This window comes from Phycomyces blakesleeanus (assembly GCF_001638985.1).
Source record: "Phycomyces blakesleeanus NRRL 1555(-) unplaced genomic scaffold PHYBLscaffold_10, whole genome shotgun sequence".
Taxonomy (NCBI): domain Eukaryota; kingdom Fungi; phylum Mucoromycota; class Mucoromycetes; order Mucorales; family Phycomycetaceae; genus Phycomyces; species Phycomyces blakesleeanus.
Window position 1 is genome coordinate 1,496,356 of NW_017265143.1, and position 25,593 is coordinate 1,521,948.

The 25,593-nt window shown below is 35.9% G+C and overlaps 9 protein-coding genes and 1 non-coding gene across 10 annotated transcripts; 6 read left to right on the plus strand and 4 right to left on the minus strand.

Annotated features, from left to right (window-relative positions):
• Nucleotides 1–238: 238 nt before the first annotated feature.
• Nucleotides 239–1,832, minus strand: PHYBLDRAFT_145511 (hypothetical protein; the record flags this gene model as incomplete). The annotated part of the gene is made up of 3 exons (XM_018431461.1): nt 239–271; nt 478–879; nt 939–1,832. 3 exons carry the CDS (start codon nt 1,830–1,832, stop codon nt 239–241), a joined length of 1,329 nt encoding a protein of 442 aa, XP_018292088.1.
• Nucleotides 1,833–2,391: 559 nt separating this feature from the next.
• Nucleotides 2,392–6,647, minus strand: PHYBLDRAFT_168458 (hypothetical protein; the record flags this gene model as incomplete). Its single annotated transcript, XM_018435872.1, has 4 exons — nt 2,392–3,309; nt 4,206–4,232; nt 4,276–5,567; nt 5,777–6,647. The coding sequence occupies 4 exons, from the start codon at nt 6,645–6,647 to the stop codon at nt 2,392–2,394; spliced, it is 3,108 nt and encodes a 1,035-aa protein (XP_018292089.1).
• Nucleotides 6,648–6,884: 237 nt separating this feature from the next.
• On the plus strand, nt 6,885–6,957 carry PHYBLDRAFT_t132. The gene has a single exon. It is a non-coding gene; the product is annotated as a tRNA-Ala (tRNA).
• A 2,683-nt stretch (nt 6,958–9,640) lies between these two features.
• PHYBLDRAFT_145514 (hypothetical protein) lies at nt 9,641–10,859 on the plus strand (the record flags this gene model as incomplete). The annotated part of the gene is made up of 4 exons (XM_018431462.1): nt 9,641–9,985; nt 10,042–10,269; nt 10,438–10,623; nt 10,698–10,859. 4 exons carry the CDS (start codon nt 9,641–9,643, stop codon nt 10,857–10,859), a joined length of 921 nt encoding a protein of 306 aa, XP_018292090.1.
• An 877-nt stretch (nt 10,860–11,736) lies between these two features.
• PHYBLDRAFT_64992 (hypothetical protein) lies at nt 11,737–12,178 on the plus strand (the record flags this gene model as incomplete). Its single annotated transcript, XM_018441383.1, has 3 exons — nt 11,737–11,869; nt 11,934–12,023; nt 12,093–12,178. The coding sequence occupies 3 exons, from the start codon at nt 11,737–11,739 to the stop codon at nt 12,176–12,178; spliced, it is 309 nt and encodes a 102-aa protein (XP_018292091.1).
• Nucleotides 12,179–12,812: 634 nt separating this feature from the next.
• On the plus strand, nt 12,813–13,433 carry PHYBLDRAFT_112449 (hypothetical protein; the record flags this gene model as incomplete). The annotated part of the gene is made up of 1 exon (XM_018428285.1): nt 12,813–13,433. A coding segment is annotated over one exon (621 nt), but the record flags the coding sequence as incomplete, so codon positions are not given.
• A 1,685-nt stretch (nt 13,434–15,118) lies between these two features.
• Nucleotides 15,119–16,370, minus strand: PHYBLDRAFT_64994 (hypothetical protein; the record flags this gene model as incomplete). Its single annotated transcript, XM_018441384.1, has 4 exons — nt 15,119–15,271; nt 15,330–15,518; nt 15,590–15,817; nt 15,870–16,370. The coding sequence occupies 4 exons, from the start codon at nt 16,368–16,370 to the stop codon at nt 15,119–15,121; spliced, it is 1,071 nt and encodes a 356-aa protein (XP_018292093.1).
• Nucleotides 16,371–19,449: 3,079 nt separating this feature from the next.
• Nucleotides 19,450–19,980, minus strand: PHYBLDRAFT_102239 (hypothetical protein; the record flags this gene model as incomplete). Its single annotated transcript, XM_018427694.1, has 1 exon — nt 19,450–19,980. A coding segment is annotated over one exon (531 nt), but the record flags the coding sequence as incomplete, so codon positions are not given.
• A 1,525-nt stretch (nt 19,981–21,505) lies between these two features.
• PHYBLDRAFT_64996 (hypothetical protein) lies at nt 21,506–22,366 on the plus strand (the record flags this gene model as incomplete). The annotated part of the gene is made up of 4 exons (XM_018441385.1): nt 21,506–21,530; nt 21,565–21,738; nt 21,818–22,059; nt 22,286–22,366. 4 exons carry the CDS (start codon nt 21,506–21,508, stop codon nt 22,364–22,366), a joined length of 522 nt encoding a protein of 173 aa, XP_018292095.1.
• Nucleotides 22,367–23,416: 1,050 nt separating this feature from the next.
• Nucleotides 23,417–25,141, plus strand: PHYBLDRAFT_168465 (hypothetical protein; the record flags this gene model as incomplete). Its single annotated transcript, XM_018435873.1, has 6 exons — nt 23,417–23,436; nt 23,751–23,832; nt 24,003–24,359; nt 24,413–24,607; nt 24,786–24,856; nt 25,051–25,141. 6 exons carry the CDS (start codon nt 23,417–23,419, stop codon nt 25,139–25,141), a joined length of 816 nt encoding a protein of 271 aa, XP_018292096.1.
• Nucleotides 25,142–25,593: the final 452 nt, after the last annotated feature.

Genomic DNA, 25,593 nt, shown 5'->3' on the forward strand with positions numbered 1-25,593 from the left:
ATATTGGGATAGCATAGTAGCTATCATCTTGTCAGTATAAAATATATATAAACGATTAAGTAATCAGCCCAATAATTATTACAGTTAGTACTGTAGATAATATCTTAAAGATTGTTAAGATAATTATATCATACTGCCGGGTAAACTGTGTCAGATCGATATGGAGCTAATTTAGTAGGAAGTCCTAAAGCTCTAGTATAAAAGAGAAAAGAATAGCTAAGAGCTAAAGAAGTACGATTTATGACTTGATGTCATAATTGTAACACCGACACTAGTTAAGCAGTAAATACACTCTAATAACCAAATATAGTAAAGGAAGAAAGCCTTAAGAAACTAAGACGTAATGACAAGAGCAGATTGTGTTTTCTTATAAAAAGGGACACTTTTTATTTATGAATAAAGACAACTTATATACAGTCTCAAAGTATTTCTATACGTCTCTATTATCAAATATTTTATTTTTCTATTGTTTCGTACCTGAAATACCACATAGTCACCAGTAAGTGAACCCAAACGTGAATTAAAATCCCCACAGATAATAGTGTCATTGGTCAAAGGAATGGATGAGAGAACTGCAAGAGCATCATGGGTGGACATAGAGGGCGGTAAGTACAGGCATACAATTCTGAGGGAACCAATCTTGATGGCTAAAGCATAATTAGATGACATAGGAATCTGAGTGACAGGATAAGGACAAGATGGAGAAATAAGAACAGAAACACCCATAGAACCTCTGTAGTTGCCAGCTACAGGTGAACCATAAAGATGAATCTGGGACCAAGAAGTGGGGAGACGAGATGGGGGAAGAAGCCATGTTTCAGTGATAAAAAGCATATGTAGAGAGTGACAGTGTTGAAGAACATCATAAATTGCACGAGGCTGCAGACCATTAGCATTCCAAAGTCCTAATGAGATTTCACTCATTCAGACATTGCAACAGAGGTACGACGAGATGGTGATTGGAAATCATGAATACCAGCACCAGGACCAGAAACAGAATGGACAGGAATATCTTCCTTAGAGATCCAGCCTTGATCACAAAAGAAATGACCAACAGGAACAGCAACATGAGGACGAAGGTACTTGAGAGCCTTCATACAACGATCAGAATGAAGTTCAGCAGCAACTTCTTCTAGCTCTGAATCAGAAAGAGACTTATATTTGGGATCTGCAATGTTTTTGGGATCCAAAGGGTCAAACGCATCTAAGATCTCAATGGCAACTGTGGTCAGAGTGGTCTGGAATTTCTCAGCATACTGGTTGTGAACTAGGATGCCAACTACATCTTTGGCAGGAAAATTGATATCCAAGATGCGGCCAGTATCAACACCAAGTGTTTTCAAAGAGTTGCGCACTTCTCTATGTGTGAGACGACGTGAACGTGGGATATACACATATTGATATCCTTTGAGACCAGTGGGAATGGCAAACATTCTAGCAGAAGCAGCAACCTGGCGAACAGAAGGAGGTCTTGGAGTCTTGCAAACAGAAAGAGCAGTAGGAACAACAACAGAGTTGTGAGCAGCAGCAGCAGTTGTAGCCCATGTAGAAGCCTCAGTGCCAGGCTCCTTGGGTGTGGTTGGTGCAGATGATGTTGATGCATTTGTTGTAATTTGGCAATTGCCCTGAGATGCTAATTGAGATCTGAGATCAGCAATTAGCTTTTCCGCATTAACTAATTGAGCAGTTAATCTAGCATTAGTTGCGGCAAGAGATTCAAGTTCATTGGTACGTTGTTGTAGTGACATGAATTGGGCCTGCATGTTCCCCAGAAATGAGGCGAGATCGGGTGACATTCCCTGCATGACAGAGGATGGCAGCAATGTTGACATTTGAGATCGCAAAAATGAAGAGTTGTCGGAATCGGCTGAAATTTTTTCTGCTGATAGATAAGGCAACAGTGGTAATGGATGCAATGTTTTTGACAATGGATGTAACGTTTTGAACAAGATGTAGGACGGATTGATGAAGCTTTTGTATGGATGCAACCAATTTTTTTTGTTATGTTTTGTGTAACAGTAGCTTACGTGAAAGAGAGATGGGGGATGTAGCTCAGGTTAAAGATTATATTTTATTAAAGGAGATAATGCTGGCGATCTATAGATCATATAGCCTCCAAAGTACAAAAAGAAGATATAAAAAAGTCCCAAGGGATCACAAAAGACAAAAAAAAGAGAGGGGAAAGAGAAGATCAAATCATACTAGCTTCAATGGCTGAATCTGCTCTCCACTTTGCAGCTGTGAAAATAGTTGTAACAGTGAAAGGGAGGAGACAGAATTGCAGAACAAAGAACTTTTCAGACAGCAAAGAACAAAAGAGAAAGAAGAGAGATAAAGGGAGTAAAGAACAATGAAAAGTGAAGAGCTATGAAAGAAAAGAAAAAGTCTAAATTATATCCAAAGAGCACCATGTTCAGTCTCATGTGAATAGTCACCATCAGGATTACATATAACATCTATGTGCCAGAGAATAGTCAGCAGTGGTATCCAGTAAGCAGGTCGCGGTTCTTGAGATGACAAAGGCAAGGATGTGATGGCAAAATCAATTCTGTGTATCTGATCTTGGTCAGGTTGAGGCAACTGTTCAAATAGTGCCATAGGAACAAGTGGGCAATCCAACAAATGGCGGCGTGAGGTGTGATCTGATCCACAAGGACATTCCTTTGGTTTGCCTGGTAACCACCCCATTCTCCAACGAATCAAACGGCTACGTTCCACACGTGAGGCTGGCAAAAACAAGATTGGATCAACTCCAAGAACTGGGCGGCATGCTTGAATGAGAACTTGCGTATTGGACTGGAGAAAGATTGCAAATCCAGCTTCTCTAATGCTTTCAAAATGATTTTTTACAGCACTAGGGCTTCGAAGTTTGAGTGTTGGAGGGAGATTGGACAGAAGATGGGTTTTTCCCAAGGAGACAAGTGAAGAATAGACGGTATGATGATGGTGCAAAAGAGACAGAAGGCACTGGGCTGGCAAAAAGCGTGATCTTATACAGAACTTGGCCATAAGAGCATCAGCACGAAACTTCATACTTGGCAGATTGCAGATGTGCTTTAACACAATTGTAGAGGACGTGGCATGCCCCCCAACAATCATGCGAAGACACTTATCTTGAATGGACTCCAGCACTTTGATATCTTGTTTCAGTAGAGTGGAGATCGCCAAACCATATTCAAACTTTGGGCGGACAAAGGTCTTATACAATCGTGAACTGAGCAGCAGAGAAAAACCAGAACGACAAGCACCAACAGAGTTTAGGGTTGCCATTGTAGCGAGTGTACCAGAACGTCTATGAGTGGCAATGGACTTGGAAGAAATACCCTTATTGGCAAAAGGAACACCCAGATAAATAAACAGGTCAGTGGCAGGGAGAACTTGACCATATAAAAGAAGAGAAACTGGCGAGCTTGCACGTGTTTTGGGATATATAACTTCACATTTGGTGGGGCTCCATCGATATCCAAGAGTAAGAGAGTGGTCTGCAGCAAGGTCTAGCATGGCCTGAACGTCTGAAAGAGAACCAAAAATAGCTACATCATCGGCAAAGAGCAGAGAATTGATGGGTGTTGAGAAATGAATATGTCCAAAGCCATCTACACCTGAAGGAGCAAGAAGAGCATTATATGCATCCAATGAGGTAGGAGAGGGTGATGGAACATGGGTTGTAGTTTGTGAGTGAGCAACTGTGCGGAGCAATGGGGGCAGGGAGTTGATATATATTGAATACAGATGTGGACTGAGGACAGAACCTTGGAGAACCCCAGTGGCAGGTGAGAACGAGTGTGAAGAAAAGTTACCCAAAAGGACACAGATAGAGACATTGTCAAACATGTTAACCAAGAGACCCAAAAGTGCCGGTGGAGTGCAACGTTTTTGTAAAGCATGCCAGATGATTCGTCGATCCACTGTATCATAGGCAGCCTTGATATCCAGAAATGCAACAACAGGGTAGTGCTTATGACGGTGATAATAGGCTTTCATCAGATCATGGAGACAGAGAGCTTGATCCAAAGCACCACGGCGAGGACGAAAACCACCTTGAGCCACATCCAAAGGAGGAGAGTACTTGTGCAACTGGGGGGCTATACACATCTCAAAAAGCTTACGCAGTACAGAGGTCAAGGAGATTGGTCGGTAGTTTGCCGGGTCAGTTGGACTACCCTTCTTGAAGATTGGGAAGACCTGGGCTTGGCGCCACAAACTTGGAACATATGACCATTGCCAGCAGACTGTAAATAATAAAGTAAGAATGGGTGAGGCATGTGTTTTTACAGGTTTTAGCATTTCAGCTCTGATATGGTCTGGTCCTGGTGCCTTGCGGTTAGGCATAAATTGCATGAATTCCTCTACAATTGGTGAGGTAAAGGGAGAGTCATCAGAGGCAAAAGGCACACTGTTACAAGTGGTCATTGGTGCTGGTGGTCGGGTTGCTGGAAGTATATGTCCACTATATACTGTTGCCAAATAGTCACACATTGTTGCTGCTGCTACGGCTGGTCCATCATCGTGCTGGAAAGTATGTTGTGGCTGTCTACGGCGTTTTAACTGCTTTATCTTTGATGTTGCTTTGCTGAAGTCACGTTCCATAGACTGACAAAAGACATGCCAAGACTGACGTTTTGCTTGCTGAACCTGAGATCGGAATTCGGCCTGTGCATGCTTGTGTTTAGTCCACCAAACAACTTTGTCAATACCTATTGCTAGGCGCCATTTTTTGTAACATTGGTTACGACGATCTGCTTTTTTGTAACATTGGTTACGACGATCTGCTGCTGTTTGCAAAGCTACATTCCAGAAGGATTTCCAATGATTTGGGCGAGAGGGTCGATGTCCAATTGAGCTATTTAATGAGTCATAAATGAGTAAATTGAACTCATCAGTGATAGCATCAATGTTGGGTCTAGTGAGTGGTGGATTCTGTACAATGTCTTGCAAGGTGGAAAGGAGGGAGGTCGAGTTTTGATTGAAGGTATGAGCATAAAGAGCATGGACATCAGGTTCATTGAGGCGTGAGAGGTTCCATGTCTTGCGTAATGGTGGTGGCATATTGGTAGAGTGCTGTAGATCATAGGTAAAGGAAAGTGATAAAAGGCGATGATCTGATCCAAGAGACAAGTCAGTAGCAATATGAAGAGAAGGATTGATGAGTGGCATATTAGTTATAAAGAGGTCAATAATACTGCTGATTTCATAGTTGTTGCGGAAAGAAATATATGTTGGTATGCAAGGTGCAAGATCTGCATTTACAACTGATAGAGATCTCTCTTCTATCCAAGAACATAGTGCCAGTCCACGACAATTTGATGCATAGTCACCAGTAACAGAGCCAAGTCTTGCATTGAAGTCACCACAAAGAATGGTATCATGTGTTAAAGGAATGGAAGAGAGTACATGTAGGACATCATGAGTGGGCATATTTGGTGGAAGATATAAGCATACAATTCTGAGTGAGCCAATTTTGACAGCCAGAGCATATTTGGAGGGCATAGGTATTTGAGTGACGGCATAAGGACAGTGAGGTGATATGAGAACAGAAACACCCATAGAGCCCCTATAGGTGCCAGCTACAGGAGACCCATACAAGTGAATTTGTGACCATGATGTGGGAAGATGTGAGGGAGAGAGAAGCCATGTTTCTGTAATGAAGAGCATATGTAAGGACTGACAGTGTTGAAGGGTATCTTGAATGGCTCTGGGTTGCAGGCCATTGGCATTCCATAATCCGATATTGAGATTACTCATTCAGACATAGTGACTGATGAGCTGCGCTGACGTTTGAACAAAGACCCGCCAGTAGCATTGGTAAGAGTAGTACGTGTTGGTATTTCATCTTCACTGATCCACCCTTCCTCACAAAAGAAGTGACCAACTGGGATAGCAACGTGTGGGCGCAAGAACTGTAGGGCTTGGAGACATCTATCATGGTGAAGCATGGCAGCAGTGTTGGCAAGTTCATGAGTGGACAGAGATGCATACTTGGGATCAGCAACATTATCAGGATCAAGTGGATCAAATGCGTCCAAAATCTCAACAGAAGCAGTTGTCAGTTTGGCCTTAAATGTATCAGCATACTGGACATGAACAAGGATGCCAATGACACCTCTGGCTGGGAAGTTAATGTCCAAAAGTCGAGAAGAATCCACACCAAGAGTGCGGAGAGAGGAACGGACTTCTTTGTGCTTAAGGCGTCTTGATCTTGGAATATAAACATATTCATAACCTGAAGGACCAGAGGGAAGAGCAAACATACGAACAGAAGCTGCAATACGGCGAGCAGAGGGAACAGTAGACATTTTTGGGGCAGTTACAGGAAGAGAAACACTGGCTTTAGTAGCCCAAGTGGAGGCTTCCAGACCTGGTTCTTTGTTTTTGTCAGGAGCACCTACTGCGCCGGCTGGGTTCGAAAGTGAAATTTCTGAAAAGTTTTTTTCAGGTGCACTCTGAGATCCTAATTGCTTCTGCAGATTAGCAATTGTTGTTCTAGCATGGTCTAATTCAGTGGTTAGTCTTGCATTCTCTGCTGCAAGTCGCTCCAACTGGTCGGTTCTGTTTTGCACATTCATGATTTGTGCCTGCAATGTTGTCAGGAATGAGGTAAGCTCAGTTGGCAATCCCTGCATGTTGCCGATTTGCAAATTGGCCATTGGGATTGAGAATGCAGATGGCGTGATGTTGTCTAATTGAGCTGAAATTTTTTTTGCTGACAGCTGGGATACCAAGGACAAGGACTGCACTACTTTTGGCAATGGGAGGTACGTTTTTCGTGATGGATGGATCGTTTTGCGTAAAGATATTGATGGATGGATACACTTTATATGTGGATTCGTCAAAAATAAAATGTTGGAACCAGGCAAATAAAATGCTTAAGCGAAAGAGCAGTGGGGGATGTAGCTCAAATGGTAGAGCGCTCGCTTAGCATGCGAGAGGCACTGGGATCGACGCCCAGCTTCTCCACGTTTCACTTTTTTGTATACACTGTGGAAGAAATTTTAAGTATTTTTGATACTCATAACTTTCTGCCCAAAACTTGTAAATTGAAAATGTCAGAGTTGACATCGGTGAACAAAATCGGTAGTTATAAGCAACCAGTAAGAGTTGACTTTTTAGGATAAAAGATCTTGACTTTGCCAATTGGTCTTTCATATATGTTTTAGATGTTTAAGATTGTGAATATACTTGTAGTAGATATTACTGGACAACAGGCATCTAAGACATATTAACGTAGCTATTCTTTTAGCTAGAAATCAAGTATCAATTTGTATAAATAGTCAAGAAATATATTTAATAAAAAGTATCTTTATTCTTATCTAAACTATTCATAAACTTGACAATCTCTGGTGGTATTGATTCTGCGACTTAGTTACAAGTGCCAGAAAAGAAATACTAGATTGAGACTTGACAAAAAGGTCCGACATGCACTTACTATGTTGACGTTTCTGATCTGGGTTTGATTTTCCTTTTACTATAACAAAGTCAAAAGGTCAAACCCACTGGGGATCAAGGAGTATACATAAAATCAAAGAGAGAATAAAAGATACTTTTTATTGGTATGAATTTAATTGTCTTATACACTGGAAAAATAAAAAAAAGGTAGTTTAAAAATGGGGTATACTGTAGTGTAATTTCCATATTTAAATTAGTTGATTTTTTTCCACTTATGCTGAAGGTGACCTTCACAGATAGTGGAATGACTAGAGTCAACTAGCAGAATTGTAGGTGGGAGGTGCCGCAGGTAAGGTTTGTTAGCACTTTAGATATACTTATCTGACATGATATATAAAAAGAAAGTTTTTTAAAACTGCGTATCTATTTTGATATTCTTTATATGGAACCATAAAGGTCAGGCACCGACATATTATGAAGATTAAAAGTAGCATAAAGGTAACCTTTAAGCTAGTTTATTGTTAAGAAGTTTGATCATCAGCAACAAAAAAAGGTGTCTTTAAAATTATAGACCAGTAATATGTTCTTTATTTATTTGGTTTCCCATTCTTATTAGGTTGGTAATGGTTTACGCTTTTATTTTTATTGGAAATAATAGAATGTTTCTAGGTTTCAGATCTAATAATACTATTCTATATCTCTAGCTACTTCTTGCTTGATTGATTTGTTATATTTGGGATAAAAATGTTTCTATAAAAAAGAAATATCTGAAAAAAAATGAGCTGCTCAATACATTTTTTTTGAGGTACAAGCAGTACTCTTTGGGAATAGATAAATCGTTAGTAATGGGTATGCGTATGTGTTGAATATTTCAAATCTTATAAACCGTTAATACTTACATTGGAATTATCCAGTACAAAGACCAAACAATAAAATATTACAAGTAAAGCTACGGCATTATGATTCCTTTGACTATGAAAATGATTAGAAAAATTAATTTTTGTGAATTGGGTAATATAATTATTAATAAACAGCATAAATAATATAATGATACATATAAAGATAGTAAAAGAACAAAAAAGTCTTATCATATCAATAACAGCAGCATGAGATAGAAGCTTTTGATCTATGACATGTTTTGGAGATGATTGTTCATCTATAGTAAAAATTGAATTCAGTTTGATTAATATTAAAAAGAAATATAATAAATAAATAGATAAAAATATTACCATGTTGGTGGTTGGGTTTAGCTGTATAAAATATTTTTGGTGATATGTCCTATAAAAAAGAAAGGAAAAAATCAGGATACTTTTATGAGATAATAGAATGAAGTATATTTACTAATCTTGGCTAATCCGGATGGCCATTACAAAGAGAACGCATCAGAAGGAAACGATGCGCAAGTGACTATGATAGCAGAAACATCTGTTATTACTCAGCTATATTTGAAGAAATTACTAATAAAGAAAAATAAAGAAAAAAAGCGCCTTATCAGAAACATTTGCAAGTAAAAGAGTAAAAGAGAAAGAAAGACATAAAAAGAAAAGAGAAAGCAAGTGTCTATGGCAACAGAAATAACTAATTCCTTTTTAGATATATAAAAAAAGTACTTTAAAAAAGCAGAATAAAAAAAAACTAATAAATAAATAGAAAAATGGGTGGAGACAGCAACGAAGAGTGTGTTTATGGCAACAGAATAAATAAATTCTTTTATTTTCTATAAAGAAGACTTTTTAGAAAGAACATGTCTTATACAAATAGTTCACAAATATAATAGAAGTTGCAGACATAGAGAAACAAAGAAAAGACTAATAGCAAATGTAAAGAGCAGAAAAAAAGAGAAACAGGAACAACAACAAAAAAAAGAAAGAAAAAAGAAAAAAGAAAAGTTCGTTTGAAACAAAAGACTAGACTGATTTGATCAATTGGGTTCTAAAACAGTATGAAAGCCAATTTGCATCTCAGTAATTACAAGAAGTATTAATAGAGCCTTATATATTAAAGATATGCTGAATATCTATATAAACCATATGTTTTATACAATTTATTTACTCTTTCTCCTGCTTTCTTGCTACTTATTGCACTCATACTCAAACACACACATATCAACCCATTTTATTTCAAATAATTTAAGTATGTAAATTTGATATAATTTATTTTTAATTCAATTCAATTCAATTGTATAATAATATCAATAATAATGTAATCTAAAATTAACAGTTACATTTTTATCTTTCATTATATTCTGTAGACAATGACTATTCAAAGACGTCAACTTGCTCTTCGTCCCATTGAGATTACAAACGAACAATTGATAGAAATTCTTTCCACTTTGAAAACTAATATGACAGCCATGGGAAATAACATGGCAGCTGATATGTCAATTGTACAAGAACAAATCGGCACTGTTGAAGATAAATTGCTAAACATGAATAGCAGAATTAATGTTCTTGCCACCAGCAGCATTGAGACAATCACTGATATTGACAGTTTAAGCAGGGCCCCCCTCGTTTCCCCTACCAATACAATGGCTAATGTTTCTCAGCCTGCCTTCAACGCTCCATATGAGTTTAGCAAGAAGGCCTCTAATGATGTTTATGTCAGTATCAATGTGTGCAAAATTTTATCAATGTATTTTCTCATATATTCTATCAGGCCCATATTCGTAATCTCATGTGGGATCCCAAGCTGAAAACAATAAATCAAGTTGATATCCTGGCAAATGAGAGTAAGCCCAGATGGAATACAAATGTTTTCTTTTATAAGTCGCCAAACAAGGAGTTGGTGGTGCGACTTCTTGAAAACTTGAAGCGCAAGTGTATCCATAAGGGATTTAGAGAGGCAAACTTCAGAGCAAGACTGCACAAAAACTTCATCAGCCAGGTTTCAAAAGCAAGAAAAACCAAAGAGAAAATATAAGCAACAAACACTCGTTCGAGAAGGGCAGGACGTGCCAGAGATGTAAGTGTAATCTCTAAATAAATAATTTCAAAATAATATAGTTTAGTCTTGAGAATTTTAAAAATACTAATACAAAAAAACTACTATTAGAATCATACTCGCCGTTTACTTGTATACACAGACAACAAAGAAGCAATTGATCTACAAATGAAGAGAGATTGTGACTTCACAATGCAAATGGCAGCAATGTCCAATGGAGAATCTGCAGATGAAGACTTTGAGAATCGCACAAAGAGCATCGTCAAGATTGTTCGGCCAGGATGGAGAAGTGACGAGGTATATTATTTTATATTAATAATTATGTCTTATTATAAAAAATATAAAGTGAAGTATTAACAAAATCATTTTAGTTCAATACTCTTATTAAACTTGTTGATAAGTATGTTATTGAAGCAATGGGGTCAAGTGCTTTTCAAATGAAAGAGAGGGTTTTCACCAGTGTGTCTAATACAGCAGTCCCAGATGACATAACCTCCAAACTTCCTCAGTGGGCCCTTAGAGATGGGTACTAAATAAACAAAAATTGTCTCTCTCTTTTTATCTGTATATTACTTTTCACATACAAAATACTATCAATATATATATCAGAAATACGCATTCTGTTTTTTTGTTAAAGAAAAAGAAATGTAAAAGTTTACTTTATTTATTATTTAAGCATATAGCTTCTTTGACAATGAAATTACCAGCATTTTGCTAACATTTCTACTTGTCGCAATAGTAAACTACAAAAATTATATGATTTTTCCTTGAGAAACTTTGGTTGAATCAAAGGGAAATTTTGATAATATTTCAACTCCACAGGGTTTTTTACTTTTGGTGACAACAATTTAATTGGGCCAATTCAATTAGATATAGTATATGCTATACCTTTCGACATTTATTTTGACCAGTGCTTTGCCCTGTCGCCAACCGATAAAAAAAACTTTTACTTTGATATTAAGACTAGACCGATTATATTTTAAAGACTATAAAAAGAAGTTTAATTATATGCTTTTATTACTTTGACTTTTGTAATTTTTGTAAATGCTATTGTGGTTATAGAATTGTAAATATATAAAGACATAGATAAATGAGGTTTTATTTCGCAGATATTCTGTATATATATAAAATTTTTAAAAGAAAATGTAAAACTGAAACATTTTGTTCGAATATATCGGTTTTACATTTATAGAGAGTGATGTAATATGACATGGTTGACAAAAATGTGAACCAATCAGTATAATATTGAGGAAATATGTTGAAAGGGATTACCGATTGGATACCTGATTTAAGGATTTCTAGCTACGATATAGACTCTGATATTAAAATAGAAAAGTCTATAAAAATAAACTATGTTACTGAATAATTTCCCTTTTTTGCAAATTTCATAAACGCAACCCAATTCCTAAAATGCCTAATAACCAAGTTGAAGGCAGTTGCTCAGTATGCTCTCCAAATGGCAGATACTCTGTTATGGTCTCTTCCCAGACACGCCATAGACATTTTGCAGATCATGTAGAAAGAAATTTCCAAAGACAATCTTGTATGTATAAAGCTATCTTAACATTTTACTTTACACAATAATTTAACACATTTATATAGTACAGTGTTACCTGCAGAAGCAGTAGACATGGTGAATGACAATACTAATAACATGGAGATTGATGCTGAGACAAATATTTCTGAAGATCTTGAATGTAATTATATTTTTTTTGCAAGTTTTATAAGCTCTTATAATTCTAATTATTCAACTCTTTCTACTATAGTTGTTCACAACTTACCCAGTTCTAACGATGAGAATTTGTCCAACCCTTATGAATTCAATAACAAATCTGAAAACATTGAAGATTAGTATAAAAAGCAGATAAGAGAAATACCTTGAAATATATTTTGGATATTAATACAACTATGCAATAGAACAATTGTTTAGCCATGAAATGCCAGCAGATCCAACCCACACTTTCATCGCATCCTTTGCTGCATATTTTATATCCAAATATGTGGTCAATTCTGGTGGTGCTATCTTTATCAAGTTTATCAATGAGGTGCTGGCACACTTTGGACAATCATTCTGTCTGCCGTTGAGTCTGAAGCGTTTGAATTCATTGACAGGTCTAAGCACATTGACTGCAGGCATCCATCGCTTTGTAGCATGTGGCAAATGCCATAAGATATTTTCCGAGTCAGTATCCGAGTCCATTCCCCAGTGTTATGACTTTAGAAAGTTGTCCAGAAACACATGTGAAAACAATTTGTTTTTGGAAGCCCCCAATAGCTTGGATAGATCAAGAAAGGTCTACATGTACAACTTGATAACATCAGCATTGTCCATCTTCTTTTTGCGTTCTGGATTTGAGAGATCAATTAACCTCTGGAGATTCCGACAACAAGTACTAGGAACTCTGTTCGATGTATACGATGGGGCAAAATGGAAATCATTGAAAGATAATACTGGTCAACAATTCGTAGCACATGAACGTTCCATCATGCTGACACTTAACATTGATTGGTTCCAGTCCTTTGATGGGGTTACTTACTCTTGTGGCGCAATCTACTTGTCTGTAAACAATCTGCCCAGGGAGGAAAGATACAAGAAGGGGAACATCGTCCTTGTGAGACTTATGTCAGGTCCAAGCGGAGCCAAAACAAGTCAGATAAACCATTATCTTCGCCCTCTTGTAACCAAGCTAAACCAATTGTATTCTGGTGTCGCTATTCCAACAAACGAGTGTCCTTCCGGTACCTTGGTCCATGCCGCAATTCTTCTCGTTGCTTGTGACATCCCAGCTGCAAGGAAAACATGTGGATTTACATCGCATGCCAGTACTAACACATGTCATGTATGCAACCACTGGTTTTCTCATCATTCAGATGGCAGGGGTATGGACCATTCCGGTTTCATATTCTCCAATTGGATTTTCAACACTGATGAAGAGAACAAAAGAAATGCAGAGAGATGGAGACAAGCTGGTAGCAATGCTGAAAGAGCAAGATTAGAGAAAGAGAATGGTGTCTGCTGGTCAGAGCTCCATCGGCTTCAATATTTCAATGCAGTTGAGTGTACCATTATAGATCCGATGCATAACCTCTTTCTTGGCACGGCAAAAAGAATGATGAAGAAATGGAGAGAAGAGGGTCTTATTACCAGCGAGCACCTGGCCGAAATGCAGCAATACGCAGACAGTATGATAATTCCTCTTGGCATCACTCCATTGCGTAACAAAATTAGAAAGAGCTTTCTATTCATGAAGGCAGACGAATGGAAGTCCTGGTGTTTGGTTTACTCTTCTGTTCTCCTGGCTGGTTGTTTACCATCAGAAGACTTCTGTGACTGGATGGAGTTTGTTTACGCGTGCAAGTACTTGGCAAGACCAAGTATAACTGTTGAAGACTTGTCACATGCGCATGATTTTTTGGAGTCGTTTGGTCAAAATTGTCAGGTTAGGTTTGGGAAGGATTTCATATCGCCCAACATGCATCTAGATCTGCATCTCAAAGAAACCATCCTTTGCTTTGGCTCTGTGTACAGGTACTGGCTCTTCAGCTTTGAGAGATATAATGGCATATTAAAAAACTATGCTACAAATAACAAAGATGGATTTGAAAGCACGTTCATGTGAAGATACCTTGAGGACACGCGCAAGATAGATCTTTTCCGTACAACAATGCAATCTCTCTAGACCCCCTCTCAAGTCTCTTTGATATATGAGCTTGTTGATTCATTTCTGACTCTTGTCACTGTCACTGCCACTACCACTACCACTATTGTTCCTGCTGCGCCGTACTTGTCAACCACTTCTTCTGGTTTCAATCTGAAGACCTTCCTTGATTCCGCTGAAGTGAACATCAACAATGTCAAAGGCAACGAGCCATTGCCTCCTTCTGCCTTCCCTCTCAGTCTTGATGAGTTTGTTCTGATGAAAGAAGACGAGTATGCCCTTCTGCTCGAGTTCTACCATACGGCATACAGCAATACTTTGTTGAGAGATTACCAAGATGCGATATTTGGCCAATTATTTGTAAACAACATGATTCAGAAGATGCAGTCCATCAATCTTCTTGGCCAAGTATATAAAGGCAGCAATGGTGTAGTTCGACGTGATTCAATCATACAAGCAATGTTTCATAAAAACAATGATTGTGGAATGAGTGCGTTTACTGGTCAGATCCAATATCTTTTTGTCAGCAATATCATCAACCCAGTTACGTACCAAGCGGACAGACATACATTTGCATACGTCAGGTGGTATAGAACGTCTAGCCAGGATACAAGAAGTGAGCAGTTTGTGGAGATGAGCGAATTTTCGTTTACAAGAAGCGATTTTCAAAACATCTTACCTGTTCACCGCATATTGATGCCTGCTGCCATTGGTGTACATACAACTGCCACCGGTAATACCCATATGCTCATTGCTGCTTTATATAGAAAAATTTATGCATAAACAAAAAAAACATATATATATCTTTATTTATTATTACTATTATTATTATTATTAAAAATATTTGCTTTATACAAATGAGATGATGAAGAGAAAAAGTATTTCATATTGTCATTTTTAAAGTCATTTGCTTCAAATGAATAAGATGATGAAGAGAGAAATTATTTTGTATTACTATTAAAGTCCTTTGCTTCGAATGAATAAGATGAGGAGAATAACTATATTATTTTGCTATTATTAAAAATCTTTACTTTCTACAAATGAGATGATGAAGAGATGAATTATATTTATTTATTATTATTAAAAAAAATGGTTTGAAAGAATAAGATGAAGAGAAAATTTGTATTTATTTATTAATCTTTAATGGTCCATTGAGCTAGTGGGACTTTTAAATCATTGAGAACATCTGCGTCACATGTAACCCTGGTACAAGGGATAAGTTTCAGTGATCTTTGCTGTCCTTTTGTTACAGCATAATCGTCAGGACTTTCTAAGAGCATTTGAAGCTATGTTTTTTTCACATTAATTATTTTTCATATATCAATTGATCTCTAAGTATATTACCTCATCACTTCTCCAGCTAGGGCGATGAACCTTCAGGCGTTTACTGCTGGCCGATCTAGTTGCCTCATCGTCTGTCTCATCATCAGACATTACTGCCTTTTGAAGGACATGAGCACAATTGTCTCTTTTCGTGACCATATCAATGGCTTCTTTGTTTTCAAGGTAAGCCATGGAACGCTGGCAAAAAAGCTGTACATACATTTAAAAAATAACAGTGAGTATCAAATAATATATATATACATATCTAATTAGACACTTACTAACAAACCACGCTGATGTCTTCTTGATGCAGTTCTTTTTCTGTTTGCAGATGAAGGCATTCTGCAGGACTCACAGACCTGATTGCAAAAATGGTTTTTTACCATGCATGCAAGGTCACTTGTAAGTATGCCAGCAGATTGGGGTTGGCTCCGCAGATACGCAGTTAGAGCCAGTGCAAGACCGTGGTTATAGCCACCTGTAAAGTAGCTTGTAAAAACCCATCCTGACTTTGCGGCATTTGCAACTACTTTTCTTTGGTCACTACTGCTGAAGTTCTACTTTTTCAGATACCCATTGATCAATTTCTATGAGAAAAGTGTTAGATGTCTTGGCCATTATTCTCAAATCAAATCTTACCAAGATTGCTGGGTGTCTCTTTCCAGGCACATAATCGTCTTCCATCAATGATGAAAGACCAGTGACTGCTTCAACGCCTGATGTAACATTGTATCTGGAAGCAGTATTCTGGACAACAGTTTGACCAGAAACAATATTTGCTACTGTCTCCTGAAGACGAGTTGTGGTATCATTGGACTTGGTGATACCAGTGGCCATGCTTGCAATTTGGTCAGTAAGACTCTTCATCTGAGCATGAAGAGTGGCCAGCCTTGCCAGAACTGGATTGGCCACATTACCATCAACATGACTACCTGCCGGTCTCATGGTAGGTGTATATATAACCAATGCCAGACCAGTGCTGTTGTTGGGCATAATGTTACATGCAATAGCTGCATACACAATGTTATTCTCATAGGGACTGTTAGAGATGAAGTTGTTCATTCTCTATATAGAATCAAATATTAATATATGTTAGCTAATGAAATAAGCTTGACACAGTTTCTGTTGAATTTATACATACAAATAAAGAAGGTGATTGAGAGAGGTCAATTAAGTAAAGTCAAAGCCCTATTTATTACAAATTTTCAACTATAGTAATTATTCCAACTACATATGTTTCAATTCGGAGAAGTATATATCTTTGGGTAAATGAACTGCCTTTTTTTTGAAACATTATTTATCTGCTACTTTTCTTTGGAATTTATATATTTGAAGTCAAGCTATTTTTCTTTCTTTCTTTTCTCTTTTGTACTTTTTGACACAAATTTATGGTAAAACATTTTCCTTTTTTTGCTTCTTTGTTTTATTTTGATGTTTTACTTTTTACTCACCACTTTTTGTCTTCCAACAGTTTGACAAGTTATGTATTTCTTTTTTTTTTGATAAAGTATCTAACTGGAGACATGTCAATAAATACATGTTTATTTAAGTATTTATAATTTACTAATAATGTCAACAATATAGATACTATTATATTCTTTTGATGTCACCCGCAATAATATTCACATCTCATATTGTAATGTGTTTTTACAAAATACATGTATTCTAACTTTGCTTTTATATCCGTCTTTCTTTGTGAATATTATTTAATTAGGTTCAAGTATTATTCTCTTAGAACAATAATATCTGGTAAGTTTTTTTTAACAAGTAAATCCTCTATACACTCATTATAAACAATACTAAATATGATATCTTTTGGTAGCAATTAGCGTACCAAGAGCTTTAATCTCGTAGTGTTTACTAGCTGTCAATTATTAGTTTATGACAATTGTATCAAGCCCGTAAGTATCAATTTTCTTATATTTTTATTTTCAATGATATCATCTAATATATATATCTTTCTTTTCTTGTATTATATAGTCAACTATCTCTTCAAGTAGGTAATAGCATAAGTGCTTTAAACAATAATGATTCAATAGTATATGGTAGAAAGTATTGTTATAATCAATAGTTTTACAAAATGAATGTACCAAAAAAACTAGAATGCTCATCAAGAAAATATTCTTTTTCAAATATCAAAATAAACAAAACAAAAAAAAATTTCACTCAAAATAATACAAAACTGCTTCTTTAAAATGTATGGTTTCCCAAATGTGAAATGCTAAGAAATATACTTTCCCACAAATTTGTGCTATAAAACCATAAATTAATATACAGTGAAAAAAGGGGAAAGTGATCCTGCTAAAGAAGTATTTATGTCCGATTCAAAAATGAATGATTTCCCACAAATTTTCTATAATAAATATATAATTGTCCACAAATTTGTGTTATAAAACAAAGAATAAATATGCAATGAAATAAGGGGAAAGTTTACCCACTAAAGAAGTATTTTTATTGGCTTAAAATGAATGCTTTCCTATAGATTTTATATGATAAAATACACTTTCCCACAAATTTGTATTATATAACTAGAGAAAAAATATACAGAAAAATATAGGGAAAGTATAGATGCGAAAGCAGTATCTATATCTGGTTTTTTTTTAGATTAAATGATGATCTAAAATGAAATATAATGACTTCATATATCAAGAGCATGGAGTATACGCTCATTATTTCTATTCAAATACAATTGACGGACTAAGAAGGGTTATTGTGACTCAGTGAAACAATACTTACTTCATGATCTTAAACTTCTATCTACCTGGTATAAGTATACTAGATATATCACGGGTAACATTCCTAAAACCACACAGAAATCGCGGCTTTAAACTCAATATTTGCATACTTTCTACTCAATGAAATCATATAATTTTTGTAATGATAGCTGTAGCAACCTCTAATAAGATGCAATGTACAGATATAATGCTATGGTAGCTATCAGGAGAGAACATGGGCAAACAAAATTCAACACCGTCATCCTCACGCAACCTATCAGAGGAAGTACAAAACCACTTGATAAATGCGAATACATGTTGATGATCATGAACCATGCGAGTCAGATGGAGATTGTGCGTGGGTGGAAGTTGGAAGGAGTGTGTAAAAAGATACTGAATTTGTCCAGCAAATCCAAGTATAATGTTTCCATTACTACCAACAAACTTTGCCTGAACAAGTGATCCACGACTGATTGTGCTGTTGTTTGTTCCTCAATAGTGTTGACCAAGAATGTCAATTGACTTCAATTTGATGATTTGATTGTCAAGTGCTGGGCGATTATAGGACGTGTCCTGATAGCTGGCAAGGTCTGGGAGGTTGTAAGCGACTTGGTAATATTCAAGTAAATGGAGATGGTCGGAATCATCCATTACTGATGACTTTTTGTATTTTAGAGGGAATGTAGAAGGAGGAAGAGACTCATTACCCTTGGGTGGATTATAAGGATCAGTGTAGTCTTGAACGAATGCTTGCAATCTGAATGGGCGACTGGAGAGAGTGGTGACTGTGGTGGCAGGTATAGAGGTTGTAACAAGTTTAGACAAAGTGTGAATGAAGGGGATCTGGCTAGAACTTTTAAGAACAGCATTGACATAATCACCCTTATACGCATTCTGAACAAAATTTTTCATGTAGGTCGCCTCAAAACCGTCTTTTCCATTTGTCTTGAAATTCTTTAAAATACCATTGTATTGCTCAAACCCAAAGAGCCAATAACCATAACTAGTCCAAAATCACGAATGCATTCGTGAAGATGGAGGTGTAGGTGCATATTGCAGGTGAGAATAGTAGCAGTATAGTCTACGTTGCATGCATTACAAAACGTTTCTAACAGACTGTGGGCAGTGGTGATCTCATCAAACATAATGCTGAGCTTTACGTAGTATTGGCATGCATTAACAAAATACATCCAGTTCTTAAATTGTATTGGGGGGAGAATACTATGCAACAAGACAGGAGAATAAACTAGCACCCATGATTTCCACTCGTCCGCTTTCATGTAGCTGAAGCCCTTTCCAATTTTGGTTGTCAGTGTGGTGTAATCTCTGGGCAGTATCATTGTCTCTGCAATTTTCTTCATCAAAGCAAACTCTTCAGGTCCAATTGTCTTCTCATCTATCCACCAATCCATTAATCTATTAGGCGTCCCCAGAAAAAGATTATGTATGGGATCAATGATTGTTCCACGTACTAGATCAAAGTATCCAAGGCGTTGCAGCTGCAAACATTGAGCACCATTTTCGATTTCCAGCTGATGCCTTTCTGAGAGTGTACTTGCATCCTTCCACTCCTCAGCATGCAACCTGCTCTCTGCACCACTGCAGATATTCCAACGAGAATAATCAAATCCACAGAAATCAATCTGGTTGCTGCTTTCTAACCCAGTAAACTGCCAACTGCACCTGTAGCAAGCACATGTGCTGTTATGCGCTGTGAATCCACTTGTCTTTCTGGCAACTGGGATATCACATGCAACCATTAGTAGCGCAGCACGAACACAGACACCATTTGGGAATTCGTGTGTAGGAATTCGCATGCCAACGTACAGCTGCTTCAGATCATCAATCAATGGCTTCAAGTAACCATTGATCTCATCGGTTTTTAGCTCCTTTGGACCAGGCATAAGACCAACAAGGATAATGTTCTCTGGCTTGAATCTTTTATCATGGGGCAAGTTGTTGATGGCCAGATAGATAGCATCAGAGGAGTGAGTAACGCCATCAAATGGTTGGAACCAGTCAATGTTAAGTGTTAACATTAGTGAGCATGCGTCTGACACAAATGATATATCATTATTGCCCTTCAACTCCTTCTACATCACACCATCATAGACATCGCACAGAGTAGCTACCAGCTTCAACTCCTTATTCCATTGAAAAATCTTGGCTTCAAAACTAGGGTGACGGAAGAAAACTCTCAATGTATTTTTAATGGATTGGTAGACATATTCACACTTTGCAACCAAGGCACAGAAAGATATGGACTTTGTCAAATTACAGTTGCATGCAGGCCTGGCACCAAGTTTTGAGGGAACACATTGAGAAGGAGCAGATACAATATCCTGATATACTGTATGACAGTCTTGGCACATCACAAATTTCTTGATGCCTTTTGTAATAGCAGAAAATCCTGTCATTTTTTGTAAACCAGCAAGACTGGTTGGTAATTGAAAATCTTGGTCATAGATTCTCAGCAGGTTGTTGATAAACTCAATCAAGACAGCAGCACCCTTATCAACAACATGACGTGAAGCAAACAGTACCGTAAAAATGGCTATGAATTGATGGACTTCATTTTTGGACATATCAGGAGCAGCAAAAGGGTCTGTGAAAAATTAAAAAAAAAGTTAACACTTGATTTTTCTTTTACTCTCTTTTTCTTTTAGTTTTCTTTATGTATCTCACACTGACCTTCACTGTTGAAGTCCTCAATCTTGATCTCATTGACTTCATCTTCAACATTGTCATCGAAATTATTGTTGTCTCTGTCATTGTCAAAGATTGAGGCAGCATCCAAAAAAGATGAGTTGGCCTGACCGTCCATTGCTTCCACAGAATTGGAATGAGAGGTCAGGATTACTACAAATATGGAATATAATAGTTAATTAGTTTTTTTTTCTGCTTTCAAATAAAAAAATTCTTACTCTCAGTATCTACATCCATGTTTCTCATTGCGACTGTGTTTCATTAAAAGTTTAAAAATAAACAACATAAATAAAAAATAAAAAATAAAAAATTAAAATGATTATTATGCAGCAAACAAAAAACCAACACTGAATATATTATATTATTCTCAAATATTCTGGTACCTTCAACTCTAGCTCTCTTATTACAACGAGTCTCAGTATGCTTTGCAGCATAAGAAGATTTCTGATGACTGTTGTGACATTTAATGCAGTGACAGTCTAAGGTGTGGGTTTGGGTAGAGGAAAACATATTGTGTATAGCTTGAATTATAAAATAAAAAAGGAAACAAGTAATACAAATACTTTACTTGATGTGATTTTATAGCAAGCCAAAAAAATATGACTTTTTTATTGTCCATTTAAACCAATAGAATACGTCAAAAATACACCTCAACTTAAATAAAAAAAAATGGTTGAGCTGAAAAAAAACCCTGACATTTTCACTACCTTTCTCGTTACTTAAAACTATAGTATTTTATTTTATTTTTCCAGTGATCATTCTCGCAGATAATTTTTTATGTTAAAGCTTCTGTTTAACAAACGTATATCTTTTCATCTAATGTTCTATTAATATAGATTCTGCATTTTCAATCATAGAAAATATGCTTCTACTATATCTCATTGCAACTGAAGACCCTAAACAACAAGCTTTCAACAAGCCAAATGCAAAAACACACTATCACATTGAAAATACATTTGGCCTACTTGTGCAAAAATGTTGTTTTTTGTTGAGACACCTGTACTTTTTGGGTATCAATAAAATGGCTCTTACTATCATTACTTGTTGTTGTCTTCACAACTTTTGTTTGGACAATGATGACAATGCAAGAAACATTCCCGAAGACACTTCATGATTTTGAAAACAAAATACAAAATTTTGATGCCTATTCAGACGGAAATGATGATAACGATGTGAAGATAGAAGTTGAGGATTTTGATCTATTTATTAACAAGATACCTGTAAATTTGGAGAATGCTTCACTAACTGCCAATTGTTCTGTGAGGCAGATTCAATCTGCACATGATCTTTCTCAAGAACGTGGGAGACAGAGAAGAGAAAGAATGACAGAGGTAATGAGATCATTAATGAACACCTAAACAAGACAATTCCAAGCTGATCTTTGAAAGCAACAAAGACAGCTAAGATGCCAGATAAGACAGAACAGCTAGTTGAGGGCAATCTCCAGAAGAGGATGCAGAAGAAATAACTCTCAAAATAACCAATAAAAAACCAACAAACAAAAGATACACAAAGTTTGGTTTTTATATTTTTAGTTTATTATTTTGAATAAAAAAGAGAAAAAGTCAACTAGCTATTATTACACTGCAAAAATTGCTCGGTTTACCCTATGTGAAAGAAGGCAGAATACTGATATAAAGAATTAAATTTCTCTGTAATTTAAACAATCTTGAGTCTAGTGTGCATTTATTCTTTATCCTAAATAATGAATACAATAGTTCTGTGGAAAGAATTCTGCTCATGAAGTCATATAGTTCTACCTTATAATACCGGCTGAGAAACTTAAAGCAAAAAAAAACAAAGTTTTTTATATATAACATTATATTTTCTTCTTCTTTAGAAAGACAGAAGACAGATAGAAACATTTCTTTATGATAGAAAAAATATATCTTTACTCCAAATTTAAGCAATTCTATTAGATCTTATATTTTAGACAAAGTACAATATATTCATTTGATTGACTCAAAAATAATTTTCTCACACTTCTTTATAAATATTTTTAGAAGAATAGTTTATGAACAGGGCTTTTATTTTTATAAAAAAAATCTTGGATTATATTACTTAATAATACACTTTATAGCTAACTCTCAATTATTGTGAGATTAGTTAGGCTATTCTTGATAAAGGCGTAAAATATATAATAGAAGGTATTGTCTAATAATACGAAAAATAAAAATGTATTTTAGATATACTGCTGAACAGACTGCTGGAAACATGACTTGTATCATTGACTAAACAGAAAAAAAAAGTTAATTAAAATATCAAAGAAGGCGAGTTTTATTATTTCAAGAAAATATGCATACTTACAAACAAGTGTGGTAACATTGTGCTTGTCGTATTTGTTTTATAAAAGATAGCTGTAAAGAATGTCTGGAATAACAAAAATAAATATTAGTATTAAAAATGAACTTATCAAGATAAACAGCATTGATAGTATTTTGAAGACAAAATGAAGAACCAGGCTAATATTTTAATATATTCAAATAAATAATATCAACAAAAAATGAAGTTAGTATAAAAACAAATATTATACCCTTTTTCATGCTTACCAGGCACATTACTGTAGTAGTCATTTACAATTGCATGCAAGACATATACCTTTTAAAAAATAAAAAGCAAATTAACAAAGAGTCAAAACCTTTTCAATTTTTTTTATCTTTTGTTTAAGACAGGGATATATCAAGCCGCATGAATAACATTATCAAAAAGTAAAGAAGTATGCTTAAAAATATTAGATTATTAGCAGGGCTAGAAATGCATATAAGCAAATAAACAGAGAGTAAGTATAATGAACATATTCAATCACATATTAACTGCTTACCCAAGTCCTTTGATAAAAACAAAAATAATAAAGAAAAGAAAAAGGATAAAAGGAGGAAGAAAAATAAAGAAACAAAAGAAACAAAAGAAAAAAAACGGAAAAAAAAACTGAAAAAAAAGAAAAAAGAGAAAAAAGAAGAAAAAACCGAAAAAGAATATAGAGGATTAAAACGGAAGACCCAAGTATTGTTTAATCTAATAGAAATACACCAAGAACCAAATCAAGATATCTAAAGCTAATAGTAACACATATTATTTTCACAGTTGCAAGAAGTCTGTTGATGGTAAAAGAAAAGACATTTCTCACTTGATATTTTATAACAATCCCTTTCTTACTCTTGCACCACTTTTATCTTACTTTGTATGTATAAGTATATGTAACCCACCAGAAAATAACAATAGTAATAATAATGTAGAAAATATATTTATTACAATTTTAAAATATTTCATATAGAAAATGGCCCCACGCACACCAAGAAACACTAGACGTAGATCTACCTCCAGTGGAGAGAGTACCTCTCTTTCCCAAGTTATAGCTGGCTATGTTGGACGACATGCAATTGTCTCCCAGCAAGTACCTGTTTCCAGCAGTGATGAGCACCTGAATCAGATGTCCTTGGACTTACAGGGCTTTATTATGCAGCTTGCATGGATGAACTGCAAGGTAGGCCAGCTGATGGATGGCCAGAGAAGAAACATTGGTGCTGCTGCTCGGCAGGAGAGTATGCCAGCAAGCTTGCCAGCCCTTGCCCCTTCATCTCCTCTCTCTGTTCCAGCCATGCCTGAGCAGGAAATGGGCTCTTTGATCTTGGTAAATATATTTGATCCAACACAGTGAATAATGATCTAACAAATAGTATTTAGGTATTGATTAATAGAAAGATCTGGAAAAGGAACCTGAAGTTCAGAGACTCTTCTGTCATTGCTGAGAATGAGGCAAGAAGAAGATGGAACGTCACTGAGTGCATCAATCATCCCGAAAATGCTGCACTCGTTGATTATCTTTGTCAGTACATTCTTGCGCAACCTTGTGCAAGAGATTTCTGGTCCAGCATGGTGGTATCAAAAATCCAAAACAACTACAAGCAACATCATTGCTCTGCCCACTCCACAATACAACAAGATGCAACAAGACAGCGCAATGCATGCATTAATAATCGCATTAGAGAGATTATTATAAAAAAAAGTGTTTTATTAAAAATATATTATATTTACCTTACTGTTGTGGTGGTTGAAGTTGAAGAAGTTTTTAAGAGGAAGAATTCAAGATTTGAAATTAGGAACGAAGATTCGTGAGAACTTGTGTAGGTTTTGTTTATTGAGAAAGATTTTGTATCAAAGTTTGACCAGGTTCCTACACTGAACTACTACTGCTATTTATATTGTTTTGGATTGGGAAAATTATATGACTGGGGTCAGGTAATCGATCCTATCTGAGCCTTAATCAGAGCAACGTGATCTTGAGATAATTAATGTATGATTAATTATATAAATGTGTGTAGTCCCGATGAAGTATTAACATCGAAAGTAAATGTGTTTATGAGTTATAATTATGCTTATAATAATCCACTGATGTATCCCATATTATGGTGATATCATCATATGAAATATAATCACTATCGTGCATGCTAAACCTGTGTGTTAAATAATAAAGTAATCGGTAGACACCTTTGACTGGAATAGCTGAGGCCTTATATTATTTCCTTCAGACTTATTCTCAATTACAGCAGTAGTCAATACTCATTTACAACATTATCCTCCACCAGATTCAACAATACCTTTTGTTGATTCGGCAAAACATCTCATCTTAACTATTTATTAATTTGTCGAATTGCTCAATTTCATTTGGGTCAATTACGCTCATAATTTTTTTTTTATACTTCAAGAGATCTGCACTGTAAACTCAGCTCCGTGGATTACGTGTTTATTTTATCAAATTTTTTGTTGCTCTTCTTTTGGACATTCTTTCTTCTCTACTCAGTGCGGTAGGAAGCTTACTTCCATTGTACTCTTCAATGCGATTCCTTTTTATTTTACCATCATGT